This window comes from Oncorhynchus kisutch, unplaced genomic scaffold (assembly GCF_002021735.2).
Source record: "Oncorhynchus kisutch isolate 150728-3 unplaced genomic scaffold, Okis_V2 Okis06b-Okis10b_hom, whole genome shotgun sequence".
NCBI classification, from domain to species: Eukaryota; Metazoa; Chordata; class Actinopteri; order Salmoniformes; family Salmonidae; genus Oncorhynchus; species Oncorhynchus kisutch.
In genome coordinates this window covers 9,134,625-9,155,642 of record NW_022261983.1, presented here as the reverse complement: position 1 = coordinate 9,155,642, position 21,018 = coordinate 9,134,625, and the positions used below count along the sequence as shown (strand labels likewise).

The 21,018-nt window shown below is 43.9% G+C and overlaps 2 protein-coding genes across 5 annotated transcripts in view; both read right to left on the bottom strand.

Annotated features, from left to right (window-relative positions):
• The window catches only part of LOC109879561 (cytohesin-1), a 118,826-nt gene extending 107,602 nt beyond the window's left edge, over positions 1–11,224 (bottom strand). Inside the window, exon 1 of the mRNA XM_031813807.1 lies at positions 10,983–11,224. Within this exon, the coding sequence (XP_031669667.1) occupies positions 10,983–11,001 (19 nt within the window). The 5' untranslated portion in view covers positions 11,002–11,224. The remainder of the gene's footprint in view (positions 1–10,982) is intronic.
• Positions 11,225–13,053: 1,829 nt separating this feature from the next.
• usp36 (ubiquitin specific peptidase 36) overlaps positions 13,054–21,018 on the bottom strand; it is a 32,728-nt gene continuing 24,763 nt past the window's right edge. For 2 of the 4 annotated variants that reach the window (XM_031813782.1, XM_031813784.1), the window contains exons 16-20: positions 20,022–20,729; positions 18,542–18,735; positions 17,641–17,832; positions 17,334–17,449; positions 13,054–16,980 (exon numbers count right to left, since the gene is read on the bottom strand). In XM_031813782.1, coding sequence (XP_031669642.1) covers positions 16,849–16,980; positions 17,334–17,449; positions 17,641–17,832; positions 18,542–18,735; positions 20,022–20,729 — 1,342 coding nt within the window. In that variant the 3' untranslated portion in view covers positions 13,054–16,848. The remainder of the gene's footprint in view (positions 16,981–17,333; positions 17,450–17,640; positions 17,833–18,541; positions 18,736–20,021; positions 20,730–21,018) is intronic. The other 2 variants (XR_004206793.1, XM_031813783.1) reach the window with 2 other exon arrangements.

Here is a 21,018-nt window from a genome sequence, read left to right as displayed (position 1 = left end):
TTCTTCTTTATTAATGAAGAACACGAAGAACACTTAAACAAAAACAACAAAACGAGTAAGACGAACGTGACCGCTATATAAACACTGTGCTAACATGCAACATAACATAGACAATAACCCACCAAATACCCAAAGAAGATGGCTGCCTAAATATGGTTCCCAATCAGAGACAACGATAAACACCGGCCTCTAATTGAGAACCAATCTAGGCAACCATAGACCTACATAAACACCTAGATGGAAGCAACCCCATAAATCTACAAAAAACCCTAGACAGTACAAACACCCTAGATGAGACAAAAACACACATACCACCCTCGTCACAACCTGACCTAACCAAAATACATAAAGAAAACAAAGAATACTCAGGTCAGGGCGTGACGTTAACATGTTAGTTCTCTCATCCCTGTGCGTACACTATTCTATCCTATGTATTCTGCAGGCACACTATATATTCTATCAATATGCTGTCCATAATGTCTATACATCCCATCACACCTACTCATTCCAGGGTTTTGCTTTATTTTTGTTATTTTCTACATTGTAGAATAATAGTGAAGACATCAAAACTATGAAATAGCACATATGTAGTAACCAAAAGTGTTAAACAAATCAAAATACATTTTATGTTTGAGGTTCTTCAAAGTAGCCACCCTTTGCCTTGATGAAAGCTTTGCACACTCTTGGCATTCTCTCAACCAGCTTCATGAGGTAGTCACCTGGAATGCATGTCAATTATCAGGTGTGCCTTGTTAAAAGTGTACTTGTGGAATTTCTTTCCTTCTTAATGCGTTTGAGCCAATCAGTTGTGTTGTGACAATGTAGGGGTGGTACACATTAGATAGCCCCATTTGGTAAAATACCAAGTCCATATCTCAAATATAAAATATATTTCGATTTGTTTAACACTTTTTTGGTTACTACATGATTTCATATGTGCTATTTTATAGTTTTGATGTCTTCACTATTATTCTACAATGTAAAAATAAAGAAAAACCCTGGAGTAAGTAGGCGTGTCCAAACTTTTGACTAGTTGGTACTGTATATATATTTATACTCTGGACTCCCGACATTGCTCGTCCTATTATTTCTAGATTTCTTCATTCCACTCTTTTACCTTTAGATCTGTGTGTATTGTTGTGAATTGTTAGATATTATTGCACTGTTGGAGCTGGGAACACAAGCATTTCGCTACACCCGCAATAACATCTGCTAAACATGTGTATGCGACCAATAAAATTAGATTTGTCCCTTGTGGCTCAGACAGAGGTAGACAGCGCATGCAAACAGAGATAAACAGGCAGACAGGGATAAAACAGGCAGACAGAGGCAGAAAGGCAGACAGAGGTAGACAGAGATAAACAGGCAGACAGAGATAGAAAGGCAGACAGAGATAGAAAGGCAGACAGAGGTAGAAAGGCAGACAGAGGTAGAAAGGCAGACAGAGACAGACAGGGAGACAGAGATAGACTGGCAAACAGAGGCAGACCGAGGCAGACAGAAATAAACATGGAGAAAGAGATAGGCAGGCAGACAGAGATAGACAGAGGCAGAGGTGTGTATTTCAGAGAGGAAGTGAGAGGAAAGATCAACTAACTGATTCACATCCGCTTCAATGTGACAGTTACTTTTTTCTCTCTCATTTTCAGATGTTTTCCCCCTTCTTCATCTTTCAGGTCCTTCTTTCAGACTGTCTTTCTAACCACAGCGGGTGGCTATACGCACTACAGGGAGTTTTGGGCGGCTGATTTCTGACAGAGTGTTTTGCATATGAGAGGGAAGCAGTGCTTAAAATGTGCTGTCTGTAAGAGCCCTTCTAATCTCAGGTCTCCAGAAATAAGTCCAAACAGCTAAACTCCACCTGAGCTGAGATGACTGAAGTAAACAACAGGCCCAGCCAACCACATCAGTCATTCTGTCTAGAAGGCGGGGCTATCTGTCAGAACGACGTGCTCAGTCAACCACACATCAGTCATTCTGTCTAGAAGGCGGTGCCATCTGTCAGAATGATGTGCTTGGCCAACTACATGTCAGTCATTCTGTCTAGGAGGCGGGACCATCAGTCAGATTGACAGCATGAGAGAAGGGCCACAGGAACACCAACAGGAATAGTCAGGGCCTGCCGTCTAGCAGCTGTAACCACGGCAACCACACACACACACCTGAAATCACAACAGCAAACCCGAGCCACTGACTGTACTTCCTCTGTGGGTGCACTTCATCATGTACAAATAACTAGATATTGAACAGTATCTAAAATGCTATCTGAGACAGTAGCATTAAACAAGCAGACATGACCTTTACTTTTCCTCTGACATGGAATATAACCTTTTCCTCTGACATCACAAAGTAACAATGGAATATAACCTTTTCCTCTGACATCAAAGTAACAATGGAATATAACCTTTTCCTCTGACATCACAAAGTAACAATTGAATATAACCTTTTCCTCTGACATCACTAAGTAACAATGGAATATAACCTTTTCCTCTGACATCAAAGTAATAATGGAATAACCTTTTCCTCTGACATCAAAGTAATAATGGAATATAACCTTTTCCCCTGACATCAAAGTAATAATGGAATATAACCTTTTCCCCTGACATCAAAGTAATAATGGAATATAACCTTTTCCTCTGACATCAAAGTAATAATGGAATATAACCTTTTCCCCTGACATCAAAGTAATAATGGAATATATCCTTTTCGCTGATATCATAGATGTGGTAAAGAGGTCAATGGAACTTGACTAAAACGATGGAAATCCCATGGAAATACGTGGGGGAAAGAATCTAAATCTCCTCATTGCCACTAGCAAAACGTGCCAAAATTGAGTCCATTGTTTATATTTCACACTGTGTTGAGGTACAAATCAGAGTATAATGCTTATATGGATGTCAACTCCAATACATATTCATGTCATCGTCACCAATCAACTGCATTACAGTTAAATATGACTGACTACCAACACCGAGTTCTGTATGCTAGCTATCCTACCAGCTTATACGAACGGGTGTTAGCATTTAGCAGTCACTACTTCTAAACCTGAAAAGGGACCACTTCTAAATGTTATGCAGTGAAAACATCCACATTTATCAAAAAGGGACTTTAGTAACCACATTGTGGGCCTGTTACAATACATCAGTCATGAAGGATTTGGTGAATATCCACATTGTGGGCCTGTTACAATACATCAGTCATGACGGATTTGGTGAATATCCACATTGTGGGCCTGTTACAATACATCAGTCATGAAGGATTTGGTGAATATCCACATTGTGGGCCTGTTACAATACATCAGTCATGACGGATTTGGTGAATATCCACATTGTGGGCCTGTTACAATACATCAGTCATGACGGATTTGATGAATATCCACATTGTGGGCCTGTTACAATACATCAGTCATGACGGATTTGATGAATATCCACATTGTGGGCCTGTTACAATACATCAGTCATGACGGATTTGATGAATATCCACATTGTGGGCCTGTTACAATACATCAGTCATGACGGATTTGATGAATATCCACATTGTGGGCCTGTTACAATACATCAGTCATGACGGATTTGGTGAATATCCACATTGTGGGCCTGTTACAATACATCAGTCATGACGGATTTGATGAATATCCACATTGTGGGCCTGTTACAATACATCAGTCATGAAGGATTTGATGAATATCCACAGTGGGCCTGTTACAATACATCAGTCATGACGGATTTGATGAATATCCACATTGTGGGCCTGTTACAATACATCAGTCATGACGGATTTGATGAATATCCACATTGTGGGCCTGTTACAATACATCAGTCATGAAGGATTTGATGAATATCCACATTGTTAGATCAGATTTGTTGAATGTGTGCCAATCCGGCATCCGTCTTCTATCCCCCACAGTCTGCATTCCATTGACCTCTTTACTGCGTCTATAAAGTAATACTGAAATGATAAAGTAGCAACGGACTAAAACCTTGTTGATATGGCGAAAGAAACAATGCACTATAACGTTTCTCTGACATCACAATGTGGTAAAGTGCAAAAACAAATGTCCAATTCACACATGTAATAGTGAAATAGGACAAATACAGGCACTCGCTTATATTTGTTCTATTTGAGTATTTCACATGTTAGAAGTGTGAATTGTAAATGTGTTTTTTCCCCCATATCCCAACACCCTCAGAGAGTGGGGTCACAGCCAGGGTCAGCCATGATCAACGGCAACCCTGGAGCAATTAGGGTTAAACGCCTTGCTCAAGGGCAATATATATATTTTTTGCTGGCTTGGGATTCAAACGAGCAACCTTTCGGTTACTGGCCCAACGCTCCTTTCCACTAGGCTACGGAACATAGTCAAAGTCATGAAGGTCGTATGTCATAAAAGTAACACAAGACGGTGTGGAAGCGAATGCTAAATTAAGCAGCACAGCCATGCATAAAAAGGTCTGGTGTCCTGAGAGGGCTAGAAAGGGTTGACGTTGGGTACCTAGCAACATCCCCCTCTGCAGAGTAAGTAAGTGTAACAGTATAACTTTAGACCGTCCATACCCGGGCGCGAACCAGGGACCCTCTGCACACATCAACAACAACACATCAACAACAGTCACCCACGAAGCATCGTTACCCATCACTCCACAAAAGCCGCGGCCCTTGCAGAGCAAGGGGAACTACTACTTCAAGGTCTCAGAGCAAGTGACGTCACCTATTGAAACACTATTTAGTGCGCACCACCGCTAACTAAGCTAGCGTTTCACATCCGTTACATAAGGAGACCCAGGAAAGGATGGCAACAGACTGAGAACATATTCTCTGAAGATGCAACATAAAATATACAACTAGGCTAAACAATATTTCTTTGTCTGACTAGATTAAAACACACACACACACACACACTATTCTTGAGCGAAAGCAAGGATTACTTTTATCCTCTCTCGGGAGCCTATAGTTATGCTGAATAATCCAAATGCATTCCAGAAAGAGGATGATGATATGACATTCTTACCAGTGGTTTTGACAAGAGGGTTGTGTCCCAAATGGCACCCTATTCCCTATATCGTGCACTATGTAGGGATTAGGGTCCCATTTGGGACGTAGCTGAGGAGTGTCAGGGACACTGAGTGGGTCTAAATGTGCTGACTACATTCCTACATCCTGTCTCTCTTATTCGTCACATCACAGCTCATTATTACATAAGTAAAGTCATATTTTAATTGAACCCCCTGTCATAAGGCCTACATTAGACTGGCATAACAATGACATAACAGTTGCCAATCATGACTGTTGGTGTCAACTAAAGACAAGACTTATTTTACACTGTCATGACACAGGCCATGAATTAGCTGAACCAGTTTGCTGACCTAACCTACATTGTTGTGTCACTATAAAGTCTGTTGTAATTTCTCAACTTCAACTGATACGACTGCTCATGACTTAAGCTGCTGTATGTCATGTTATGTGTTTATATGCCTCATGACGGGGGACTCAAGGAAAAGTACAACCGTAAAGCAATAAAGCATGCAGCACAAACGGTCAGATAAGTGACAGATGGTAGCGTAGTGGGATGACCCTGAACCTCCCCTGTCTCTCAGGTCTATTAAATGAATACGTGGACAGAAACAGCCAACACACCACTCCCACTGAGACAGAAACAGTCAACACACCACTCCCACTGAGACAGAAACAGCCAACACACCACTCCCACTGAGACAGAAACAGCCAACACACCACTCCCACTGAGACAGAAACAGCCAACACACCACTCCCACTGAGACAGAAACAGCCAACACACCACTCCCACTGAGACAGAAACAGTCCTCTACAGCCAACACACCACTCCCACTGAGACAGAAACAGCCAACACACCACTCCCACTGAGACAGAAACAGTCAACACACCACTCCCACTGAGACAGAAACAGCCAACACACCACTCCCACTGAGACAGAAACAGCCAACACACCACTCCCACTGAGACAGAAACAGTCAACACACCACTCCCACTGAGACAGAAACAGCCAACACACCACTCCCACTGAGACAGAAACAGCCAACACACCACTCCCACTGAGACAGAAACAGCCAACACACCACTCCCACTGAGACAGAAACAGCCAACACACCACTCCCACTGAGACAGAAACAGTCCTCTACAGCCAACACACCACTCCCACTGAGACAGAAACAGTCCTCTACAGCCAACACACCCCTCCCACTGAGACAGAAACAGTCAACACACCACTCCCACTGAAACAGTAACAGCCAACACACCACTCCCACTGAGACAGAAACAGCCAACACACCACTCCCAATGAGACAGTAACAGCCAACACACCACTCCCACTGAGACAGAAACAGCCAACACACCACTCCCACTGAGACAGTAACAGCCAACACACCACTCCCACTGAGACAGAAACAGCCAACACACCACTCCCACTGAGACAGAAACAGTCAACACACCACTCAAACTGAGACAGAAACAGCCAACACACCACTCCCACTGAGACAGAAACAGCCAACACACCACTCCCACTGAGACAGTAACAGCCAACACACCACTCCCACTGAGACAGAAACAGTCCTCTACAGCCAACACACCACTCCCACTGAGACAGAAACAGTCAACACACCACTCCCACTGAGACAGTAACAGCCAACACACCACTCCCACGGAGACAGAAACAGCCAACACACCACTCCCACTGAGACAGAAACAGTCCTCTACAGCCAACACACCACTCCCACTGAGACAGTAACAGCCAACACACCACTCCCACTGAGACAGTAACAGCCAACACACCACTCCCACTGAGATAGTAACAGCCAACACACCACTCCCACGGAGACAGTAACAGCCAACACACCACTCCCACTGAGACAGAAACAGTCCTCTACAGCCAACACACCACTCCCACTGAGACAGAAACAGCCAACACACCACTCCCACTGAGACAGTAACAGCCAACACACCACTCCCACTGAGACAGAAACAGTCCTCTACAGCCAACACACCACTCCCACTGAGACAGAAACAGTCAACACACCACTCCCACTGAGACAGTAACAGCCAACACACCACTCCCACGGAGACAGAAACAGCCAACACACCACTCCCACTGAGACAGAAACAGTCCTCTACAGCCAACACACCACTCCCACTGAGACAGTAACAGCCAACACACCACTCCCACTGAGACAGTAACAGCCAACACACCACTCCCACTGAGATAGTAACAGCCAACACACCACTCCCACGGAGACAGTAACAGCCAACACACCACTCCCACTGAGGCAGTAACAGTCCTCTACAACCAACACCACTAAGACAGTAACAGTCCTCTACAGCCAACACACCACTCCCACTGAGACAGTAACAGTCCTCTACAGCCAACACACCACTCCCACTGAGACAGTAACAGCCAACACACCACTCCCACTGAGACAGAAACAGCCAACACACCACTCCCACTGAGACAGTAACAGCCAACACACCACTCCCACTGAGACAGAAACAGTCCTCTACAGCCAACACACCACTCCCACTGAGACAGAAACAGTCAACACACCACTCCCACTGAGACAGTAACAGCCAACACACCACTCCCACGGAGACAGTAACAGCCAACACACCACTCCCACTGAGACAGAAACAGTCCTCTACAGCCAACACACCACTCCTACTGAGACAGTAACAGCCAACACACCACTCCCACTGAGACAGTAACAGCCAACACACCACTCCCACTGAGACAGTAACAGCCAACACACCACTCCCACTGAGACAGTAACAGCCAACACACCACTCCCACTGAGACAGTAACAGCCAACACACCACTCCCACTGAGGCAGTAACAGTCCTCTACAACCAACACCACTAAGACAGTAACAGTCCTCTACAGCCAACACACCACTCCCACTGAGACAGTAACAGTCCTCTACAGTCAACACACCACTCCCACTGAGACAGTAACAGCCAACACACCACTCCCACGGAGACAGTAACAGCCAACACACCACTCCCACTGAGACAGAAACAGTCCTCTACAGCCAACACACCACTCCCACTGAGACAGTAACAGTCCTCTACAGCCAACACACCACTCCCACTGAGACAGTAACAGCCAACACACCACTCCCACTGAGACAGAAACAGCCAACACACCACTCCCACTGAGACAGTAACAGCCAACACACCACTCCCACTGAGACAGAAACAGTCCTCTACAGCCAACACACCACTCCCACTGAGACAGAAACAGTCAACACACCACTCCCACTGAGACAGTAACAGCCAACACACCACTCCCACGGAGACAGTAACAGCCAACACACCACTCCCACTGAGACAGAAACAGTCCTCTACAGCCAACACACCACTCCCACTGAGGCAGTAACAGTCCTCTACAACCAACACCACTAAGACAGTAACAGTCCTCTACAGCCAACACACCACTCCCACTGAGACAGTAACAGCCAACACACCACTCCCACTGAGACAGTAACAGCCAACACACCACTCCCACTAAGACAGTAACAGCCCTCTACAGCCAACACACCACTCCCACTAAGACAGTAACAGTCCTCTACAGCCAACACACCACTCCCACTAAGACAGTAAACAATCATCTACAGCCAACACACCACTCCCACTGAGACAAAAACAGCAAATGATATCTTGCAATGAGGCCATTGCAGCCACCAGCTTCTATTTTCAGATGCATTAGGGAATCAGCAAGCTAACTAATAAATCATTGACATAATCAAGTCTCCATAATCAGGAGCATGATGACGACCCGATGGAGTCAAGGAATGACATCATCATGGATGACTCTCCTGAAGTGTGAGATGATCTCATGCATAGCATTTAACTTCCTGTAAAGAGATCAGTTTACACTGGGGCTTGTTTATCTGGTGCATGCATCACCTGACTAGTATATGGCTGGACTGAAGCAACACCCAGCCTATACAGTGCATTCAGAAAGTATTCAGACCTCTTGACTTTTTCCACATTTTGTTACTTTACTACCTTATTCTAAAATTGATAAAATAGGTTGTTTTTTCCTCATCAATCTACACACAATACCGCATAATGACAAAGCAAAAATGGGTTTAGACATTTTTGCAAACTTATTCAAATATGACATTTACACAAGTTCAGACCCCTTTACTCAGTACTTTGTTCAAGCACCTTTAGCAGCGATTACAGCCTGGAGTCTTCTTGGGTATGAACTACTAGCTTGTCACACCTGTATTTGGGGACTTTCTCCCATTCTTCTCTGCAGATCCAGAGATCCTCTCAAGCTCTGTCAGGTTGGATGGGGAGCATTGCTGGGCCACTCAAGGACATTGAGTCTTGTCCCGAATCCACTCGTGTTGTCTTGGCTGTGTGCTTAGGTCCTGAGTGCTCTGGACCAGGTTTTCATCAAGGATCTCTCTGTACTTTGCTCCGTTCACATTTCCCTCCACCTGACTAGTCTCCTAGTCCCTGCCGCTGAAAAACATCCCCACAGTATGATGCTGCCACCACCGTGCTTCACCGTAGGGATGGCATTGGCCAGGTGATGAGTGGTGCCTGGTTTCCTCCAGACGTGACGCTTGGCATTCAGGCCAAAGAGTTCTATCTTGGTTTCATCAGAGCAGATCATCTGGTTTCTCATGGTCTGAGAGTCCTTTAGGTGCCTTTTGGCATATTCCTTTACTGAGGAGTGGCTTCCGTCTGGCCACCCTACCATAAAGGCCTGTTTGGTGCAGTGCAACAGAAATGGTTGTTCTTCTGGAAGATTCTCCCATCTCCACACAGGAACTCTATCAGAGTGACCATCTGGTTCTTGGTCACCTCCATGACCAAGGCCCTTCTCCGCTTATTGCTCAGTTTGGCCAGGTAGCCAGCTCTAGGAAGAGTCTTGGTGGTTCCAAACTTCTTCCATTTAAGAATGATGGAGGCCACTGTGTTCTTGGGGACCTTCAATGCTGCAGACATTTTTTGGTACCCTTCCCCCAGATCTGTGCCTCGACACAATCCTGTCTAGGAGCTCTACGGACAATTCCTTCAACCTCATGGCTTGGTTTGTGCTCTGACATGTACTGTCAACTGTGGGACCTTATATAGACAGGTGTCTAATCAATTGAATATACCTCAAGTGGACTACAATCAAGTTGTAGAAACATCTCAAGGATTATCAATGGAAACAGAGTGCACCTGAGCTCAATTTCAAGTCTCATAGCAAAGGGTCTGAATACTTATGTAAATAAGGCATTTATGTTTTGTATTTTTTATAAATTTGCCACAATTTCCAAAAAACGTTTGCTTTGTGATTATGGGGTATTGTGTGTAGGTTAATGAAGACTATTTGTATTTAACACATTTTAGAATAAGGCTGTAACGTAACATGTGGAAAAGGTGAAGGGGTCTGAATACTTTCTGAATGCATCTATGTATTGATGCCATTTAACGAAGAATCTGACAAAACTTTAGCATATTTATTCGTATTCATTCAGTTTTTCTATAAAAACAATGCTTTCATATATATATATTTTTAAAAATGGAGTCCCTGGGAGTCCCATTGAAATCAAAGGAGCCCTGCTTTGAGTGCCGATATAGATACAAATGTATATGGTTCCCTATGGAACATTTCCCATCTTCATCCCTGGCGCAAAGCTTCACCACCATGATGTTCAATAATTCAGCATGTCTTTTTATAGCCCATGAATTCCGACCAGACTACCTGTGCTGTTCATCAGGTAGCCTAAACAACTTCCGCCAATCTTGAACTTGACACATCGGAACTGTATGTAGCGTGATATGAATCTGGTCGACTTGTGTGTTCATCATCACGCGCAGATCATGGCTTTTGGTAAGCCTAGAAGCGAACGCTTTAAACCTAACACTGAATTAACGGTCATGTTTACTGTAGACAGGTGTTTACACGCGTGAGTATGCGTTATCTATATGAAGTGACGGAAAGATAAACAACCTACCATAATTCTCCCCATCCATACTGATGCTGCTGTAGGCTTCAGTTTCTTGCGCTCCCTCTGCTGCAGCCGATATCTCCAACACGACCGCCCACGCGTGTCCGGTTGTCAGTCTGCCTGGATGTACCCCTCCCTAAAGTCCCCAACTGATTAGAACACGTTTTTTCATATTTCTTCTATTCCTGCTGAAAGTGAATCGGTTGTAAGTTATGTAGAGTAGCTAGGTATGCAGGCAGAGCTTTGAGAACATCAATCCATCCAGAGAAACCGCACGATCATGGCCCCTCCTTTCAGAGATGATGTCACGCGCTATAACGTAATGTCAGATACTATGCCTTTTACTCATTTACTCATTTACATGTTTACTATTGTGAATAACTAACACAATTGGCTCAGAAATAAATGTTTCGTTGCACCTGCATGATGCCGGTGCCATGCATTATTTAGTGAAATATATGAGATCCCATGTTAATATTCAGACTTTGATGACACTGTAAAATGACAGTACATTCGGAAGTATTCAGACCACTTGACTTTTTCCACATTTTGTTGTTAAAGCCTTATTCTAAAATTGATTAAATGCGCCCCCCCCCCCCCCCCTAATCTACACACAATACCCACAATGACAAAGAAAAAACAAGAATTGCAACATTTTTGCTTATAAATAGGGGAAAGTATTCAGACCCTTTACTCTGTACATATGCAGAGATTACAGCCTCGATTCTTCTTGGGTATGACGCTACAAGCTTGGCACACCTGTATTCGGGGAGTTTCTCGCATTCTTCTCTGCATATCCTCTCAAGCTGGGTCAGACTAGATGGGGAGCATTGCTGCACAGCTATTTTCAGGTCTTTCCAGAGATGTTCAATCAGGTTCAAATCCGGGCTCTGGTGGGCCACTCAAGGACATTGAGACTTGTCCTGAAGCCACTCCTGTGTTGTCTTGGCTGTGTGCTTATGGTTGTTGTCCTGTTGGAAGATGAACCTTTGCCCCAGTCTGAGGTCCTGAGTGCTCTAGAGGAGGTTTTCATCAATGATCTCTCTGTACTCCATTCATCCTTCCCTCATTCCTGACTAGTCTCCCAGTTCCTGTCGCTGAAAAACATCCCCACAGCATGATGCTGCCACCACCATGCTTCACTGTAAGGATGGTATTAGCCAGGTGATGAGCGGTGCCTGGTTTCCTCCAGATGTGACACTTGGCATTCAGGCCAGAGAGTTCATAATTGGTTTCACCAGAGCAGAGATTCTAGTTTCTCATGGTCCGAGAGTCCTTTAGGTGCCTTTCAGCTAACGCCAAGCGAGCTGTCATTTTCCTTTTACTGAGAAGTGGCTTCCGTCTGGCTACTCTACCATAACAGCCTGATTGATGGAGTGCTGCAGAGATGGGTGTCCTTCTGGAAGGATCTTCCAACTCCACAGAGGAACTCTGTCAGTGACCATCGGCTTCTTGGTCACCTCCCAGACCAAGGCCCTTCTCCCCCGATAGGTAGTCTTGGTGGTTCCAAACTTCTTTCATTTAAGAAGGCCACTGTTTTTGAGACCTTCAATGCTGCAGAAATGTTTTGGTACCCTTCCCCAGACCTATGCCTCCACACAATCCTGTCTCAGAGCTCTACAGACAATTCCTTTGACCACATGGCTTGATTTTTGCTCTGACATGCACTGTCAACTGGACCTTTATATAGACAGGTGTGTACCTATCCAAATCATGTCCAATCAATTGAATTTACCACAGGTGGACTCCAATCAAGTTGTAGAAACATCAAGGATGATCAATGGAAACAGGATGCACCAGAGTTTAATTTTAAGTCTCATAGCAAAGGGTCTTAATACTTATTTTCATAAAAGGTATGTTTTAAAAAACATTATAAAAAATATCTAAACCTGTGTGTAGATTGAAGGCTGTAACATAACAAAATGTGGAGAAAGTGAAGGGGTCTGAATACTTCCCAAATGCACTGTAGGAGGCCATATAACAATTCAAATGCAGTCTGATATTCCATCCAGGCTTTTGATGGTTAGTAGAATATATTCATATGTTCTACTAACAAAGAAGCAAGACCAGACCCCTATTCACAAAGTCACAACTTTATTGCACCTGTATAGCTAATTACATGATCCATTTTGGTAAGAGTCACTTTTCATTATGAAATGTCTCTCCTTGGTCTGAAAAGGCGGTGCAAAGTATAGAACCATCAATGCAAATATGACGTGGATCAGTCACACCAGTATAATGTCCTCGTGTCAGTTTCCTTGAGAATCGAACATGTCCTAAAGCTCATTTCACAGTCAACATTAAACACATTCAATGGAACTGGTGATGACACCGCTCTCGTACTGTATGACACTACAGTAACAAGGTGTCATCGTATGAAACACGCACCTATTTAAAGTTTCACAACCCCCCACCAATCCAAATACAGATTTCATCTGTATTTTTTTTATAACACATTAAAAATTTGTGAAAAGTGTCTTTAAATTATTTAAACATTATCAATTAACTATACTGTTTAAGCTGACATCTCCAGAATGAAAGTCAATGGGTGGCTAGAAATACACTAGCCTCGTACGAATCATCCTGATCTCACAAGCTTGCATTCTGTTTCCGTGTAGCCGATCAGATCCGGATGGTTTGTAAAGGCTAAGTCTACACAGGGATGATGGGAAAAGCTTGGGAAACACCAGGCGGACTGTACATTCTTCTACACTGGCCAAGCGCTTTTGTTTAATGACTAGCATTTATAATCTATTTATCAAAATCAGTGCCCAGATAAAGTGGAAGATCCCATGTTTTCACCCCCCCGCCCAAATACACTGGTAGAAAACAGGATAAAAATGGTGGTGGTGTGTAATAAAATGTTGACTTGGCTAGAAGGTTGGTTGAACATGAGAGTTGTAAAGGTTGGGGGATGGCTGGGTACATCAGGTTCCAGATGACCAGTTAGTTGGACTGTCTGTGGGTGATTTGCATAGAGAGAGTACAGATTGGGACAATGGTAATGTACTAATAGCATATACATCAACTTCAAACTAACAATGCCTGGGGCAACGTATGTAATCTAGCCTGGCCCCAGATGTCTGTGCTGCATTTCCAACATTTACAATGGCCATAGGTGTTGGCCAAACCACACAAACAGATCTGGGACCAGCCTACATGCAACTCTTTATCTGGGATAGAACACACAAAGAAAGAACTGTTGGTTCATATTGAGGCCCAAAATTCATTCAGAAAACACATGATGCACAACAAAGCTGAAGTCCACTGGAGATGGAGCATTACTAAACAATGGTCACCAACACAACTTTTAGTTAGCGACCAGGGAGCTGGTGATGGTGACCATCGTTTAGTAATGCTCCAACACAACTTTTAGTTAGAGACCAGGGAGCTGGTGATGGTGACCATCGTTTAGTCGTTTAGTCGTTTAATGCTCCAACACAACTTTTAGTTAGAGACCAGGGACCGAGGACTTGACATTTTGGGAATGACACGCAGAAGAGGTGAGCAATTAGCTCCACTCATGACCTACTGTAGATGTCTAGGGTTGAAAAAATTTCCCAATTCAACCCACCCACCCCAGAATCACACTCATACCCTCTTTTGCAAAACAGAATGGGACTATTTACCAGAAAGGAGAGCCAATGGATTAGAAAGCAGATGAAACAATGATATGCCTAATCCATTAAAAAGTGGATTATGTGGTATTACAAACAGGCAAAGCCTTGACGTTATCGTTACAGTCCCCAACTTGACCTGGGGGTAGAGACATCCGCCTATGAACTTTGCAATTAGCTGATGTCGGGGCAATTCATATTCCAGCATCACTTGGTGTTAATTGACCATGACATTTTCTATTCTGACACATCTACCAAATTACATCTTCAGAACCGTCAAATTCACTCAGGAAAGGAAACAAAAAAAAAAATCTGTTAGGGACGCAGAACTGAATATTCTGATATAGGAAACTTCAAATACCACCATCACGCATACAATAATCAATCAGATTAACCTAAAGATGGAGGCCTTTAGTCTGCGTGGGACAGGCGTGTGACTGTTTCCCCCTCCAAATTCATGCTTGTAAAATAACAGTAGAATCAGAATATGTAAATGTGTCAGCAGCAGCCACAGTGGGTCAGTTTTATCAGGTCATGTAGAACATACCAAGAAGGCATTGTGGCAAAGAAATCACACAGAATAAGAAACCATAAAACCATAAAAGTATCAATCATTCCCAAACTAAAAGAGAGTTTGGGAATAAAGCATATCAGTTATGATGGCTTCACCCTCTGCAGTCCTGTCCATGTTTGGGATCTTTTAAAGGTGACTTGGTGATTGTGCTGATGGTGATCAGGGCGAGATGGTCACCACATGTCTTCACATACAGAATAGGCCATATGAGTCAGGAGAACAGTATTCACCTCTATTGGCCCACTGTCCTGCAGATCGCCCAGTCAGCAGTCAGCACAGCGGTTGTAACCAGTGGTGTAATAGAGGGTAAACGCACGGAAATGTCATTTACGCATGTTTTTGTATTTTGCCCGAGCGTTTACCCACCATTTGCGGGAAAATGCATTGAACATATAGGGAGTGTTGCTTTACTCAGCAAGAGCGGCGATCAACGTTTACCAACCAACCAATTTTTTTTTTTACACTAAATCACTGGTTGCAACATTTTAGAATGTTCAGAGAAATAGATTGTGTAGAACACAATGATTTTCTATAGGAAGTCATTTCAGCTCTAATCATTACATTAATATAATTCAAGTTAAGTTCTGCACGTTTCGCCCACCTGAACACAACCCAAGTGTCTCCCTCATAGGTTTCAATACATTTAGCTGATGGGTAAGGGTTATCTAGCATACATTATACAAAATCTCTCACCTCAGCCTTTCACACAGATAAATGCTATATGGTGCATGCCACATCCTTTGATACCGGCTAGAAAACCCCAGAACCGTCTCCTAGAGTAGCCCAACCATGTAAAATGTACAAATATGAGAATTCCTGACATGACTTGTTCTGAATTCCTAACATAACATAGTGTCATGTTATTACCACAGATGGAAGCTCATCACAGTACTGTAAATCCATCATATTCATGAGCAGCTTGAGCACCATTGACTGAACAATATTTTCATATCCATCTGAGACAACGGTTTAGAAGCAATGGTCAACTCATTGTTGCTGAACCCTGGCTGACGGTGGTAACATCACAGCCCATGTTGGTCAGCTCACCAGACTCGGTCATCAAAGGAAGACTTGCGGTAAGTTCTATAGAGTGAAGAGACCAGCACAGATCAAAGATGTGTTGTTCTGTCAACTGGCCATGGTCTCTCGTAATGCAATCAGGGTATGAACCGCCAAGCAATTAAAAAAAGATTCACATTGTTACAGTGGTGTCACGTGTCATCACTCCAGTTCAGTTGTACTGTATGTGGCCAAACATCCATTCTGGTTGGCTCTCAGTGACTGTATCCAAACATCCATTCTGGTTGGCTCTCAGTGACTGTATCCAAACATCCATTCTGGTTGGCTCTCAGTGACGGTATCCAAACATCCATTCTGGTTGGCTCTCAGTGACGGTATCCAAACATCCATTCTGGTTGGCTCTCAGTGCCTGTATCCAAACATCCATTCTGGTTGGCTCTCAGTGACTGTATCCAAACATCCATTCTGGTTGGCTCTCAGTGACTGTATCCAAACATCCATTCTGGTTGGCTCTCAGTGACTGTATCCAAACATCCATTCTGGTTGGCTCTCAGTGACAGTATCCAAACATCCATTCTGGTTGGCTCTCAGTGACAGTATCCAAACATCCATTCTGGTTGGCTCTCAGTGACTGTATCCAAACATCCATTCTGGTCGGCTCTCAGTGACGGTATCCAAAGCCGGTCTTCTTGGCGCCGGGTGTGACCGACCACATGCTCCGCCGGTTCTGGATCTTCTGGAAGATATTGCCGCTCCTCCTCTTCTCTCGCTTGTACTTTTTCATTTTCTTCACCTGCTCATACACACATAAGAAATGTTCAGACCAGAGGTAACAGAGGTAAAGCGTGCCGGAACCAGTTAGCGGTGCAGGCAAGGTTCTAGGAATAGTTCAGCTAGAAGGAGCCCTTCACACATGCTTTAGATGCAGAGCTAACTGGTGCATTCAGTTTCCACTAGGACTCTAGCGGAAGGCCAGGAGATTCAGGATGTTACTAAATATCCGGGATAAAAATGTAAACAGAATCCTAGGTAAGTCAAAAACAAGATACAACTAAAGTATCCCTTTAACATAATGTCTTCTGTTGAAACAATCACTATGTAAAAACAGCTTTCCACAGGCTTGTGTGTCTGTGGGTGCCCTCTCACCTTTCCACTGTCAAAGTCCTCATCCCACTCGTCAATCACCATGTCGGTTCTGGCATCGCGGGTGTCGTCAATGGCATCCCTACCGATGGCAGATGCCTCTCCCTCCCAGCTGAGGACTGGACACACCCACCCCCCTCAGTCATTACAGCGCTACGCACAACAGCAGTATGAGCCACTACTGCCATTAGTCTCCCAGAGAGACTTAGCTAGCTACATAAATAACTTTGCTACAACTTTTTATTACAATTTCTTGACTCCACTGGAGGTAAAGTGCAACCTTGAGAATGTCTTATGTTCTAGATCTCACCTTGGGTTCCATAGGCTTTGTCCAAAGAGTTCTTCAGGAGCTCCTCAACCACTCCACCACTCCTCTTGCCATCCCAGACCATGGGGGCTGGGTGGGGGACATCCCCAGGAGCACCCTCTACTGCTTCTGCAGCGGGGGCCTTGGAGCGCTTGTAGCCATCCTTAACCTGGCTGTCCCACACGATCACTCCAGCTATGTTGGGGGGGAAGGAGTAGAGTGAGGTGAAACATTCACAACCAGGGACAACTAAAACCAGAAATAAAGTAGCTAGTAAAGATTACGGACCTGTAGTTTTATATAATATAATCTTTGAGAACTAACAAGCACCAAAATAAAAAGTGACAGTCAGGAAGAAATAAAAATTCCCAAAACAATTAATTTAGCAGCATTGTGTATTATGTTTGAGCAAAAGAACAGCAGTAACCATGACAAAATGCATGGAATCACAGGAAACTTCTTTAAAACTAAAACAATTTCTCAGCTCTATGGAAAAATATGTAGAATTGCAGGAAACCGGTGGAATGTTTTTTTCCAGCTACAAAGCCAGGAGGGCGGGGCCGACAGCAATCATTGACACGCCACCTGCCATGCCCACCACCTGCCAAGCCCACCACCTGCCAAGCCCACCACCTGCCCCTTTTTTAATCCAGAAAACCTTAACATTTGCAGATGCAACAACAAAAATTGAGCCCTGGGAACTGTAATAGAATGTATACATAATTTACATAATGCAAAACAAGGATAGAGCCTAATCAAGAGATATTGCCCACAGGAGTTCAAGTCCTGAAATCATATTCGAGAAGGAGTTTAGAAAAGTTTTGCCAAATAGGTTATGGTAAAAATGGGTAAGACTGGACTGTTGGCTTCAGTCAGTGCAGCAGTGTGTGGTGTGTGGGTCTACCGGTGCTCTCCACGGTGCCCTTCTTGGGAAGGGCCTCCGCTGCTTCAGTGTCGCTCTTCTGGTCGCCGGAGCAACAACGTCTGCTTTCCTCCCACTGTTTCACCTCTTCTTTTAGCCTGCGCTTCTTTAACTTCTTTGGGGCAGTAGAATCCCCAGCGCCGTTTTCAACAACCGTGTGCTTCGTCCCAGAACTGCTGCACAAAAAAAGATATAGATTTCTATTTTTAACATGTCAATGTGCAAAGAAACTAAACATTCGGTTGTATTTTCTCCTATATCTCCCATGTAAGATTCCATGTTAGTCAGGGTAGGTTTGACCCAGTGATACATGCTATATGTTGCTTCCAATACATTTAGCTAATACACAGTACCAGTCAAAAGTTTGGACACCTACTCACTCCATGGATTCTCTTTATTTCTACATTATAAAATAGTGAATACATTAACACTATGAAATAACAAATGGAATCATGTAGTAACCCCTCCCCCCAAAAAGTGTTAAATCTTTTTGGGGCGGGGATTTGACATTCTTCAAAGTAGCCACCCGTTGCCTTGATGACAGCTGTGCATACTCTTGGCATTCTCTCAACCAGCTTTATGAGGTAGTCCCCTGGAATGTTTTTCAATTAACAGGTGTGCCTTGTTAAAAGTTACATTTGTGGAATATCTTTCCTCGATGTGTTTGAGCCAATCAGTTTTGTTGTGACATGGTAGGGGTGGCATACAGAAGATAGCCCTATTTGGTAAAAGACCAAGTCCATATTATGGTAAGAACAGCTCAAATAAGCAAAGAGAAACAGTCCATCATTACTTTAAGACATGAAGGTCAGTCAATCAGGAACATGTCAAGAATGTTTAGAGTTTCTTAAAGTGCAGTCTCAAAAACCACTATGATGAAACTGGCTCTCATGAGGACCGCCACAGGAATGGAAGACCCAGACTTACCTCTGCTGCAGAGGATAAGTTAATTAGAGTTACCAGCCTCAGAAATTGCAGCCCAAATAAATGCTGAGTTCAAGTAACAGACACATCTCAACATCATCTGTTCAGAGGAGACCGTGAATCAGGTCTTCATGGTCGAATTGCTGCAAAGAAACCACTACCAAAGGACACCAATAATAAGAAGAGACTTGCTTAGGCCAAGAAACACAGCAATGGATGGCTAATTTGAAGAACCACAAATATATTTAGATTTGTTAAAAAAACAAACATTGGGTTACTACATGATTCCATATGTGTTATTTCATAGTTGATGTCTTCACTATTATTCTACAATGTAAAGAAAAACCCTGGAATGAGTAGGTGTCCAAACTGTTGACTGGTACTGTATGTTTTAGTAACTTTTTGATGCGTTGGACCTTTTAACTGACATGTTTACTGCTGTAGGTCTAAAGCTACATGACCAGACAGACATGTAATAGTATTCTGTAATGCATCTACGTTTTCTAGCTAGAATATCACAATAACATTTCAAAGTGACCTTTCTGAAACAGAACGTGTTAATGTTGCTTCCTCCGGTCCCTCCTCCAATCTCCTTTTCTTCCTCCTCCTCCTCCTCTTCATCATCGTCACAGTGTCCATACTCTGCTCTCCTTGATTCGCATCACACTGGAGAACCACTGGAACCAACTGGAGCTTACTCTTAGGCTGGGGATGGGGCAGCTTTGGTTGTTCCAGGGCTCTTTGGTCAGGGGGGCTGAGTCTCCATGATCCTACCTGACACCAGTCCTCCTCTTGTGCCGGCGGTGAACCCTCCACATGAGACTGAACCCTTTCCCTGTGGTTCACGGCTACGGCTGCATCTCCATCCTCTTCCTCCCTCTTCCTCTTCTTTCTCCTTTTCCTCCTCTTCCTCTCACTGGCCGGTTCGATCAGTTCGGGCTCAGCGGGGATGTCTGGGATGACGTAGGCCAGTGCTGGCTCTCGCTCTCCGCCTTCCATCTCAGAGTGACGCCGTTTCTTATTTTTCTTCTTTAAGGAGGTGGTGGAACTGCTTGGGCCAGGCTCTGACAGACTGGGGGTCTTGGTAGGTTTAGGGCTCTTTGGAAGGTGGGTCTGAAGCCCATTGGTTTTTGGAGAGAGGGTAGAGTTTGATTTCTGGGGACTCTGATGCTTAGATGGGATGCCTGAGTGGACGTGGTGGGCTGCAGGTGGAGATTGCAGTTTGGGTGAATGGAATGGACCAACCCTGAGAGGGGAACGAGAAGAAAATGTTCAAGAACAAAATAGGAGAAATTCAAACCATCCAGAAAAATACTGAACACAACGTATAGTCTTATGTGTTGCTTCAAAAGATCACCAATGGGACAGTAAACCAGTGAGAACTGGGTGATGTTCAGTAGAGCATACCGTAACAAACTGCTTTGAAAGGGAAACAGAATGCAGTGTTTCTAAATTGGACAAATTCAGATTGAACCAGAGTAAAACAGGGTGGTACTAACAGTTCTCCTGTTTTGTGCCTAACTGGACACAATGCT